This window comes from Egretta garzetta, unplaced genomic scaffold, assembly GCF_000687185.1.
Source record: "Egretta garzetta isolate BGI_Z169 unplaced genomic scaffold, ASM68718v1 scaffold145, whole genome shotgun sequence".
NCBI classification, from domain to species: domain Eukaryota; kingdom Metazoa; phylum Chordata; class Aves; order Pelecaniformes; family Ardeidae; genus Egretta; species Egretta garzetta.
In genome coordinates, this window is record NW_009259687.1 from 1,011,429 (window position 1) to 1,023,884 (window position 12,456).

The 12,456-nt window shown below is 40.5% G+C and overlaps 2 protein-coding genes across 2 annotated transcripts in view; both read right to left on the reverse strand.

Annotated features, from left to right (window-relative positions):
* LOC104126258 (nuclear autoantigenic sperm protein) overlaps positions 1-4,640 on the reverse strand; it is an 18,197-nt gene extending 13,557 nt beyond the window's left edge. The window contains exon 1 of the mRNA XM_035894176.1: positions 4,554-4,640. The gene's annotated coding sequence lies outside the window, so the exon portion shown is untranslated. The remainder of the gene's footprint in view (positions 1-4,553) is intronic.
* The window catches only part of AKR1A1 (aldo-keto reductase family 1 member A1), a 22,463-nt gene continuing 10,013 nt past the window's right edge, over positions 7-12,456 (reverse strand). Inside the window, 7 exon segments of the mRNA XM_009638810.2 lie at positions 7-1,127; positions 4,554-4,640; positions 6,066-6,138; positions 7,185-7,384; positions 7,946-8,141; positions 10,711-10,862; positions 12,438-12,456. The exon segment at positions 12,438-12,456 is cut by the window's right edge and continues 13 nt beyond it. Of these exon segments, the coding sequence (XP_009637105.1) occupies positions 1,062-1,127; positions 4,554-4,640; positions 6,066-6,138; positions 7,185-7,384; positions 7,946-8,141; positions 10,711-10,862; positions 12,438-12,456 (793 nt within the window). The 3' untranslated portion in view covers positions 7-1,061.

Sequence of the window (12,456 nt, forward strand, 5' to 3'; positions counted from 1 at the left end):
ATAAGGATTACAAAAAGTGATAAACAGGTTTGTTCCAGTTCAGCTGCGCGCTGTGAGGCCCAGGGCAGGAAATACTTGAGGAGGCATTACGCTTGAGATGAAGACAGAGTTTTACTATCAGCCTACTGTAAATGAGGTTATCAAAACTAAAATAAGTTCATTCTTTAATTTTTGAACTATTTGAATACAAGAGGATTCTTTTTCTAAATTCTATGTTTGTTATTGCTGCAGGAAAATTTAAAATAAGTGTTCTTTATTTCACTTACAGTCAGTTAAGCTTTTTTTTCTGCGGACACAAATGAGAAATCGTGCCTATGACTGTCTCTGAATGGCATCAACAGATCTGAAAGAGTTCCTTTGTTTTAAATCCCAGAGGCCTTTAGAAACTCTGCCTTGCTACCCTGTCTGCACCGAGGCAAGCAAGCATTAATCCTATTTTACAGGTAGAGAAAAATCAAAATTAAGTGTTAACATTGCTAAGGCCACAGAAAGTATCGCCATCAGCGCGCTGGCAGGTACTAACACCTCATGCCCTTTGTACTCTGATGGCTAGACAATTCATTAAGAGACTGAAACAAAATAAAACCCTTGTTAGTGCTAGAGCTCCAGTCCTGCTCAACAGTGTATGGGCACTCAGTAAATTAGTCCCTGCCAGTCCCAAAATGCTTTCCTGCCTTTTCCCCCACTTCCCCCCCCCCCCCCGGGGAAAAAATAAAGCTTTCACAAAACTGTTTCCCAGGCAGTAAACCCAAAGTATTGCCCTAACCTGATAATTACATGTTTGGAACTTGATTTAGGCTCACCCACTCTTTTTCTAATCCCAAAAAGATTTGATGCTTCCAGGAGCAAGCTTGCAGTTACTGTAATAAATCTGCAAATTTGGACATGGAAGCTACAGTATCTCCAGAAAGGAGGTCAATTAGAAGTAGTGCATTGTAAGTACACCTACACAGGAAGGAAGGTTTTATTTGGACAGGTTTTTTTGACAAATTGTGGCAATGATTACTTTGTGGAAGAGCATGCAGAGGAGCACGTTATTCTAACACCTTTTTTTCTAGTAGTTAATAGGGGTCATTGAAGGGGTAATAGGGGTGTCCAGCATCTCTTGCTACTACCTTTCCATTCACCTGTGAAGTAAACAGATAGGCTCATGTCAGAAAGATAAAAATCCATTCTTACCCTCAGTTTCAAACTCTGTATGGTTTAGACTTCATATCCCAAATATCTGGGAGCATCTTCTTCAGATCTTAAATAAGAGCTGTTCCCTCTACCCCTGAGTCCACTTAGCACTTCTTGAAAGAAAAAATTTAAAAATTAATTAAAAAAGAAAGAGAGAGATTTTTGTAGCCTACAGCAAGAGTTTTTCTTCCAGCTGCTGAGGCTTGAAGAATTAGATTAAGAATAGTTAAAAGCCTTTTGCCTTGTAGCCGTTACTGAGTAAGTGTTGTAACATGTACACTTCAAAACACGTTATTGGAGTTGGAGCTTTTGCCCGTGTTCCATGATGGAGAGTTGCTGGGCTGACAATTTTACAGATGGATGAGATGAAAACACATTGAATAACTTGTTCAGGGTCATACACTCAACTATTAACAGCGTCACTGAACACCTCCATAGCACTTTTGGTTACAGAACATTTCCATGGAAGACCAGCTTCTCCAGCTGTAAAATGGGAATACTGAAACCGATGTTCACAGGTAATGAAACAGAGGCTCAGGCTGGCCCAAAAGCAGCCGTGGCCACGCACAAGTCTCAGATCCTACATCCCACCCCTAAGCATTCAGAGGCCCAAGTTGCACTTCTAGTTGCATTAAGTCCATTGCAACACCCCCAGCTTCCAAAGAGCTGAGGTAAAACCTTGCTGCTCACCTGTAATGTTTGGGGAAATTTAAATGTGGCACTGGCAAAGAGATACACACCTCCCTGGGTGACAGACTAGCATCATTTGGCTAAAACTTACATTAAGCAACTAATGACTGAGTAAAAGTTATGTTAGAGAAATAATTGATTTTTATACACATAAATGGGATTTTTAGATTAATGTGATGTTAGAGATCACTCAAAATGTTACAGGGACAGAGGGAATCACAGGGACTTTCAAACCAAGTATCCACTAGCAAGTCCCTCCATTAGCTTTCAGTATAAAGCCTGCATTTCAAAGCAACAACTGGAATCCCTAGTAATGAATTGTTTACAGTGAAGTCTACCAAAGTGTGAAATTAGTCACTTGGGGGCACTACAGAGCAGAAAACAGATGTTCAGGTTTAACATTCGACTGATGCTCAGATTAAAATAAAATAAAGCTGAAATGAAGCTGTCAACTGAAGCCAATCCTTAAAACTGTGGACAAAAGTATCACAGTATCTTCAGGTTTCCTCGCATCCTCTTGAGAGCCAACAACTTCCACATGTTCCTAGAGTTCATATTCCTCATTTCCCCCCCGCCCCCTGCCCAGTTTCTTCCCTCTGCATATTTTGCTACACGGAACAACTCTTCAGGTAAACATTCTTGTTCACAGCATGCTGAGACAGCAGCTGCCAGAAGCAATGTTTCACGGAGCTGAATCCACTCAACCCCAGGAATTTGAGAGAAGGCAGTGGGGGTTAAAATCAGCAGTGAACACATTGCAGGTCAACGGTAGCTAACTATCAAAAATAGACAGATCATCATGTGTACAACACCATCACTCCTCCTCTCCTGGCTTGCTAGTCATTCAAGTTTTGCTTAAGTGTATTCTGTGGCCAATTATGTGTTTCCAAAAGTTTCCATTTCAGGCTGGTGCAAGGTATGGCTGAATAATTTCCAACTTCTATCCACAGAATGAGCTGTTCAAGTCTAAAGCAACCTAAACTGTCTACATGCAATGCAATAAGCTCTCCTCAGTCTTAAAACAAAAACACAATATGGAGAAGAATGGCACAACTATAAGAATTTAGGGTTATATATCAGTGAAGTAAAGCAAGGAAAAACTGTCTCATCAGTTACAACAGGAGCTCTGATATCACTGCCATATCACACTTTGAAATCCAGACACTCTAAGTTAGATTCATAGAGGAGATAGGCATGAAAGGTTACACAGGAATTTTAATTCACAGTTGATGAAAATTCTTTCTGATAAGCCCAGAAGGGATGGGCAGGAGACAAAAGGTTCCACTAGAGACCTTACAGCTATGGAGTCGTGTTTTAACTCTCCTCATCTTGCTTCTTCCTGTCCTGTTATCTGACAATACGGCAAAATCTTTGAAGCCCAGCTGCATCACATTCACCCTTTTTCTAGTTGGATGGGCTAGCACTTTGAACTGCATTTCATCTCTCCTTTGTGAATCACTGTGATCTGATCAGGTCTCCCAGGTAACAAAAGCACATGAATTATCCCCTGTTCATCCAAGCCAGGCTACATTCTAATGTATTTTGCAGCTTCATTAACAAAACCACATTGCTTGCAGCACAAGTAGCAAAACACTTGAAAGAAACATACTGTAAGCAGCAGGTGTGCTTGTCACCACCACATTCACACAGACGAGCAGCTAAGCTTGCAGCTTGGTGCATAGACTCCTGATCCATAAGCACAAAGATAATTTTGTTTGCAGGGATGTGGGGGTTTGCATTTACACACACACACTGAAGCAACCCTACAGTTAAAAGCATGGCCTTGAAGCTCTCGTAAGCCCCAGCATGACAAACAGTGAAAGCTGTAACAAGTATGTACCCTCGATATGAGACAGTAATTCACCACACATTCACAACTCCCCTTTTCTAACTCAGACTAGTCACTGATATGCCCTCAAGTACACAAAAAACCCTCAAAAATAAATCCTGGAGAAAAGCTTTCCCCAAAGAATTCCTACAGCCAGTAGCCACTGACTATCGAAGAATAATTTACAGGCAAACTGCTGGAAAGGCAAGGGTATGCTTGACAGCTTCCAAATTTGCAGGCAGACCTACTGTTTCTATGCCGTGTACTGTAGGATAGAGAAGGGATAAATCACTTCAGACTCATTACAGCACAGCTGCTATGTGTTGGAGGAAGGTCATTACAGCAGATGCTGAAAGGGGGGACATCCAGTGGAGGGGAGCAGACAAATTCCCTCATGCGACTTCCACAATGGATGTGGAGAACTAGCAGCACCCTGAGTCTTCACCCTGATCTTAGAGGTTTATGGTATAAAGTAGATGGGGACAGTTGGAACAAGGGGTACTTCTGGAGGAACGGCATGGACCTTAGCCTGCTTGTACATGAGAAGAACAAATCAGCAGGAGTTTGGTGAGATTTGGAGTAAGATGGGACTCTGGCTTCAAGGCCCATGGACAGGTCAGTAATGAGAATGCAAGAGAGCCACCAGTGGCCAAAACAGAGGAGAAAAGTTTTCAAAAAGTTACCTTTTTTGTACCCAGCTTTTGAAAAATTCTTTCATCTTAGATACCCTAAAAAGATGTAGCATTCTTATGAATAAGTAGTTCTGATGGGGACAGTAAAAGAAGGAAAAATGCAAAAACCACAAGTTGTGGCTGCATGGACATAACAAAAACTAATAGAAACTTGAGAAATTTACCGTAATCATTGGCACAATGTAACGCCAGTTTTTATTCAGGCTTCCAATGTAGCTCATCTCCTCTTCTGTGAGACTGAAATCAAACACCTGAGAACAAAAGCAAGAGCCCTTATTCAATAACCATAGGTTTTTAGTATTCAATTGATGTTCAGTTTTGCCTCTTGGTCTTGTCTCCTTTGTAAGTCACAAACATCCCCTTGTGCCGTGAATTTTTCCAGAGATCCACAAGCAATAGAGCTGACTTAAAGGCAAAAAGGTTCCACTTCTCAATAAGCCAGGACAGAATGGAACAGCAGTAGCAACCTGAGACATTGCTGACTGTTTTGGTGTTTAATTTCAGATGACAGTGCAACAACACAGTTGTACCTGAGGCAAACACACAATACTGGAATAATTTATTGAGCTGTAGTTATATAATATTTCTTTCGTACTCTCAAAAAGAAAACCTACATGCATGAGTTGCAAGATCCTAGCATTAAAGCCCAGGTAAATTAAACATAACACAACTTGTAATATTTCAAACACCTTCAGAAGCTGCAACTTTGGTAAGTCTGAGCCTCAACTAGCAGGAATTTCCATGCAACTCTGATCTACAGAATTTATGTATCTGTAAAAATCTTGGCTTCAGACACTACTAGTTTATCTTCTGATTATAAATATGAAGTTGCAATTAAACCCATTTTATAACAAACACCAAAACAAAGGCTTAATGCCTGAAGTGTTCATATATTTGCCAACTCTAAGCTTACACTGATACCGCATAGCACTCTTCCACAAAGATAAAAAGCAGCAGGACTGCTCTTCCAAGTGCTGCCTGCTCAGCCAATATTCTGCTCCCATGCAGATCTAAACCTCGAGTAACTGCAGATTTTACTGGAATTTCTAGACATTTCTAGCAGCAAACTACATGATAAAAATTGGTTTAATGGGAGAACAGTTAGAGAAACAAGTCTTAACTTGAAAACAAGTATGTAACCCGCCAACCTGGTCACCTGGAGGCAGTTCAGAGGCTTCCCTCAAAATTATTGGGAGTTTTCAAATCATTTCTAAAGTGAACTGTCTCCAGAGCAGAAGCAAAACACACTAATTCTATTCCTTCATCATCATTACAATGGCAGTTTGCTGCAGAAATTATCACCAGCCCTCACTTGCAGGGTAGAACAACTGTTATTCTTAAAAAAAAACCCAAACATCATTAGAAGACTCCTTTGCTGCATAAATTTGTATCTCAGATAAATTTCAGTAAAGATTTTTTCATATAGACTTCTACCAAGGACATTCTTTACCTTTTGATAACAAGACTGTGCAAGTGCACATATGTGCGCATGTGCACACACACTTAGTTGTTTAAAACATATCAAGTTTTTTTTCCAAAAATCTTTACCCTCCCTTCTAAGCATGTGCATACATTGATGAACAAGTATGAACCAAGAGCCTCAGTTTGTTGTTCTGCACGTAATAGGACAATATGAAAGGGCATTGCTGAAACTCCTTTCCTCCACTTAAACTTACCTGGAGATTCTGCTGAATACGAGCAGGAGTGACACTCTTGGGAATGGCAACCACTTTACGCTGCATTTGCCATCTGTTAAGAGAAGGAGCAGAGAGATTTTCTATGCATGCAGCTCAAGAACCCCAATATTTATTTTGGTTGAGTAATAATCTGTGGCAGCAGAGATGCCACTTATGTTTTTAGGTGAAACAAAAATACCCAGCAGAGGGCTGACACAACACTGTATTTTATTAGGACCCAGTATGTCCAAGCTCAAGCAAGACAGTAGCCATTGGACTAACCAATGAGAGGAATATGCTCATGTCTTTGAACAAGCAAGCAAGTTTCAGGTGCTTTAAGCTAGAAACCCAAGAAAGTGTCAGAAAAACGTACTTAAGCATTTTATGCAAGTTCTAACACAACCACCACTGAGAAACTGGAAGAAAACCCAGATCCCTGAAGTGCCTGTCTGGTGGCTTGAGCACCAAGTCTTGAGCATGTTCAGCTGGCAGGGTAACTTGCTGCTGCCCAAGACTGTACTAGTGATATTGACAGATACAGAGCCAGACAAAAAAATGAGGACAGAAATCCCATTTTACTTTACAGGGTGCTGATCATATTCTGGGTATCACTCAATCATCTTGTTTCCCAGTATCCAGTAGCTGGTTTTTGCTATACAAAAAGAAAACAGCAAACAGTTCTTCAGTGTGAAGAAGGAAGGTTCTTTCCTCAGCCCCTCTTCCTGGGAGCCCATTTGAATGCAGCAGCAAGAGCTCAAGGGTTCAAGCAACCGGCCATGGGCAAATTCAGCAGGCAGCACTCAAATGTGGTACACTACTGCCTTAATGGTCCTCCTGCTATTCCACAGCAAAAAAGGTAGTGAACTATCCCAGGCGTGGATCCAGGCCCCAAATGGACCCCTCTGATCTAGTTCATCCACCTGCCTTAAGGCAGGACCAACTCTACTAACTCTGTAAAACAAGCACCAAATGGTGTTTACTTTTGACACTCCCTGTGATTTTAACTCCCCACCGATGCGGAAGAACGTGTACTTTTAAGCAAATTCCTCCTAGCTTGCATGTTTTACTTTATTTAAGGCTGGGTCCCAAATGCCACCCTCTCTCACAATTGTTCTGTACCTGAGGATGATCTGTGCAGGTGACTTGCTGTATTTTTCTGCCAGTTTTTTGATCCCAGGTTCTTCTAGAAGCACAGGCTCATCTGGGTGTTTCCACATGCGATCCGGAGAACCAAGGGGACTGTAGGCAGTGACAACCAGTCCTCGTTTCTGGCAGTGAGCTATCAGCTCATTCTGAGCCAGGTACGGATGGCATTCTACCTATTAAAATGACCCATAATGAGTGGCTAGAGAACAAATACCAACACAAAACTCTAAACAAACAGGAAGTCAAAAGCACAGCAGAACCAAACACATCACAGGTCATTCCAGATTCTGGAAAACCTTATAAGACTTAAATTAAGAAGAATGAAAAAGTGTCTGGTAGGCTAAGTTTACAGGAAACGGAGAATAGATCGCAAGTTCAGAGTGCTGGATTTTCATCCCACAAACAAGGAAGCTCTCTATAGGAGGGATTCAAGTTACTCCCTCACAGTCTGTCTGTCTGATAATGATCCTCACAGAGAAGACTAACTCTTCCACAGACCTGTTCAACTAAGCAGGTATAAATGGCCACAGAACATGGATATAGGCCTCCTTCCCAACAAATTAATTTGCCTGAAAAGACCACCTCTGTGTGTCTACTCCTGCAGAGCTGGCTATATTCTTCCCTGTACATCAGAAACTGCACCCCTTGTGCTAAACATGTAGCATTGATTTGCAAATTCTTCACTCCTATGGACACACAGGAAAGGTATTCACCCTCTCCTTTATTAATCTTACCTGGAGCACAGCTGGTTTGACAGTAGCCACACTTAGTACATCATCGATCTGATGACTATTGAAGTTTGACAGCCCAATGGCTTTCACAAGACCTTTTTCTACCAGCTTCTCCATAGCCTTCCAGGTATCCTTGTAATCCGTGTAATCATACCGCATCGTGTTGTCAGCATTCTTTGGGAAGAGATTGTCCCCTCGTCTATAGCATCAAAGGTGAAGTGTAAGTACATATACCACATTATTTATATTATGTTAGTTCTCACTAAAAGAAACTTTCCTCAAAGTATTCTCAAAAGCTTATGCATAGCTTGGAGGACAAAGTACAAATTGAGCAAATTTGTCTGCTGAATTCCATTATGCTGACTTAGCCTGTAAGAAATTTCACATACAGTCTTTCCTATGTAAACTTGCTATACAGCACTTTGAACTACTTACCTATACAGTAGTGACTACACAAAACTGATAAGCCACTGTATACACAGCAGCAGCCCTTTGCACGCTTTGATCCTAGCAAAACAGCTGAGTTAGAGAACAGCAACTCAGAGGGAGGCTTTGGTTTTTCAATTTGTTTTTGAGGGAGGACTGCTATTCTTCATGGTCTGTTTGGAGCTGCTACCAAAGGGATCTTGGTTTAAGATCTAGGAGAGACTATATTCAAAGTATGCTGGTTTCCCACTCCCTCTGGATTATGTAGTAGCAGTGTCAGCATTCAATAGAAGCAGATTCTCATAGAGGTCTTAACATGTACGTGTTGATTGTAGGTTGGGTGTGTTTCCAGTTAGTCATACCAATGCATTGAAAAAGTAAAATAAAATTAAAACAAAAAACAACACCACACACATATGCAAAGAACCTGGTTATGCCAGGTGACACCACCACACTGCCAAAGGGCTATGACTGGTCTCTGAGCAGTCCGTACACGGAGGGGTGCCAGCTGGAAAGGTGCTGCTTCATAACCACTGCAGGACTCCGCTAACTCAGATCTCGGATATTGTCTTACATTGCTCTAGCTAAGCAGTGAACTGCATGAGAAATGGCAGCAGCAGGGCACTAGGGGGTTGGTTCTCATTCGTATTATTGATAGATCTGGAACCAAAACTAACTCTGAAAACCTTACGAGCTCCCAAGTCAGAAAAGCCTATGTCGAGAGTAATACATTAAGTGAGAGATTAATTTTTAAGACCTAGAGGAACTGTGATTTTCATCTGGAAGCCTATTTTAATTTATGTGTAAATAACATTCTTTTCCTTAGCTTCCCAACACAATAGGCATTATAGATAACCATGCATTGAAACAGCTGGAGTAGAGCTAATGTAAGAGCTAATGTAAAACTGTAGAGTGAACAGTTTCCAATGAGAAAACATAAAACTGCTTTATTAGAACATTGGTTTTGTCAACAGTTTCCACAACTTCAAGCGCATTTAAATCGTAGTAATATCTAAATATACATAATTATTTGTGTTATGTCATATTAACAAAGCAATGTTTAATGGGGTTTTTTCAATCAACTGGAAAACAAACCTATTTCACAATAGGGGGAATTTTTAACAGTTCTTCCTCCAAACCAGCTCTAGTTGAAGACACTTCCTCATTCTGTTATGCTGAGCAATATATTTATACTTTGAGCATCTTTCCTCTTATCGTTAGTGTTGTATGCTTTGTAAAATTCAGTTCATATGATTAGAGGGGAGAAAAAAAAAATTCTCAAATTTGCAGAACAGAGAGAACCCCCTTAAACTGACAGGGTTTCCTCTGTTGAATGAAATCTTCATGCAAACATCTGGTCAGATTTATTTTCCTCCTGCCTTTTTACTGACTGTAGGGGCAGGGGGTAGAACTGCTTCCACATCTACAAGAAAATAAAGCAAGGAACTCTGCTTCTAGTTATTGTTACTCCAGTATAGTTAATAACTATTAGTGAAAAGTGCTGTTGTCTTTACAAAGCACTTCTCATTTTACAGATAAGTAAAACTAAGGCACAAAGCAGTAACAGGATTTCCTCAAGGTTACCATGTAGGTTAATAGCAGAACCAAGAATAGCTGCCGTACTTCCCCAATGCCTAGACAAAGACACTAGACTATTTTAAACTTCTAATACATTTCAAACTCGACAAAGATTTTACCTCACAGCAAGCCAAATTTTCAGCTAGTGTAAGATGGCAATCTTCAGTCTAGAACCCTGTCCCATAAAGATTGTATTACTTTTTCCCAGTTAGGCTACTTTCAGTTACCTAACTTTGGCACCCAGGCCAAACTGTCAGAAGTTTCGTGGTCCTAATTTCATTACCTAGTTGTTCTCACTATTAAAAAAAATCAAGTAATTGCTTAAAGATTTTAAATGAAGACTTAATACCCATTTTTCCAGCCTGCTAAATAATGAGAACAATTATTCCTTTTCTGTTTACATCTACACAGAACCTGAAATTCTGTCTCCTCTATTGAGGAGACTGAGCACATTTACAGACGTGCTACAAATCAAACAGTAAACAAATTCTCACCCAACTGAAATTCAAAGAAGAATGAAATTTGAACAATTGTTTCTGTGTATGAATGGACCAAAAGTGAGTAAGTGTACAGGTTATGGGTAGGAAAGAGCGTCTATATGACAGTCCGTAGGACTACACATTAGCCACACTGAAAAACATCTCGCAGGCAGTATACACAGGAAGAAATTCACAGCCCAGAAAGAAGCTCCTCAGGACATGACACCAGCCACTTATGTAAAACCGGGGTTTCTGTTTTCTGTGCCCTTTCCAGGTAGAACTTACTCAAAGGCATGAGGCCAGTGCATGAGGTACAGGTCCAGGTAATCCAGTTTCAAATCTCCAAGTGTTTTCCTTAGCGCTGGCTCTACGTCTTCTGGGTGGTGCTTGGTGTTCCAGAGCTTTGATGTTACAAACAGGTCCTCCCTTTTAATAACCTTTAAGAAAGGGAGGAGAGCATAATTTACTGTAAGTTCAGAAAGCGAACTGTAGCAATTCCCCAACTAGCTTTGAAACAAATAGAACAATTTAAGCTCAAAAAAAAAAGGTAACACATGGAACCTACAAATTAAACCTTTCAAAAATATACTGGATGGAGAAGAGAGAGAGAAATACACACTTACATTGACGAGTCCTACAGTATATCAAATACTCAGCAATTTATTAGAAGTTTTGAAAAATAAAACAATCCCCTCCGCACACACTCTTCTCCAAACTTTCTAGTTCAAGGGTTAAAGCCACTACTAAGTGTGAAGTAGCCAAAAGAAAGATGACTCCATTTATTCATATGTAAATTTTGTAATTTGTTTAACAATTCACATATTCTAGACACAACCAGCTAACTTACTATACTCATCCCATGTTTCTAGGTTCTGGGAAGAACACACTAGGAATTGAGCGCCCTGTACCCTCTGTATTGGAAGGGTAAGACACAGAAATGGAACAAATGTAAAGTTGGTTAACCGGGAAGTATAAAACACAAAAGAGAGATCATATTTGGCAAGCTGAAGCACAGAACACCATCAGAGAGCACTTCTGACTGATTTATGTAGGACCAAGTTTCACTCAATCTACACTTTGTAGAAGCTGGAATGATTAATTGCTTAGTTTCTCTCCTCCAACCATTCAGTTACTTGTGTTTCACATATGACTGTTGTATTCAAAGATAAAGATGTTTTAAAAATTCTAGTTTTAAGTTAGCTAGCTAACAGGAATAAGAGAGTCCTATGCTTCCCTATATTAGTTATCACATTTAGCAGGAAGGAATCCTTGGGGCAAGCTGAAAACAGCCTCTCTCAAGCTAATCACATAACAAAGAGATTGCCCTAAAGCCAAGGCAAGAGCAGCAGGAAAGCAGGAAACTTTCTTTCCAGGAGCTGTGAGGCTGGACAGGTAATCCTTCTGGCCCCTCAGGCCAACAAGAGCAAGGGGATGAATTTCAGATTCCACTGCAGGTCATCCATAGGAATACCTGTCACATTACTTTATATTTAGGCCATGGACTCTCACTGCAGGCCCTAGAGTCACAGTTACCAAACCTTCAAATGCAATCACAGTTTAAAAAAAAAAAAAAAGTACTTATTTGATCTATAACCAAAAGACACGCAGCCACTGGATTTGCTGTGGCTACCCACCAGTGTGTGCTATACTAGACTGGCAAACTAGAGTAACTTTTCATATAAATGATTGCAAATATTTTTCATTTTAACCAGTGATTCTGGGAACCTCCAATTTTTTTAACTCCCAAATTAGGATACTGGGCAGGGGGGTGGAGGACAGGCATTTTCTATAGTTTCCATGCAAATACTCCTGACAATCTTTTCTCCTTCTGACAGCCAGGATGGTTAGAGGAGAGAAAGCCCCCTCTTTCATGCCTGCTCCTGATTAATCACAAACAGCTGGGGTAGACCAGGAGGAAAAGCCACAAATGTTAACTTTACAGTCTATTTTCAGGTCACAGTTGTAAATTTTCATAGAACCCACAACCAGCATGGTGGTTCCTGTGTTTTTACCTTGTTGGGCCCAAGGCAT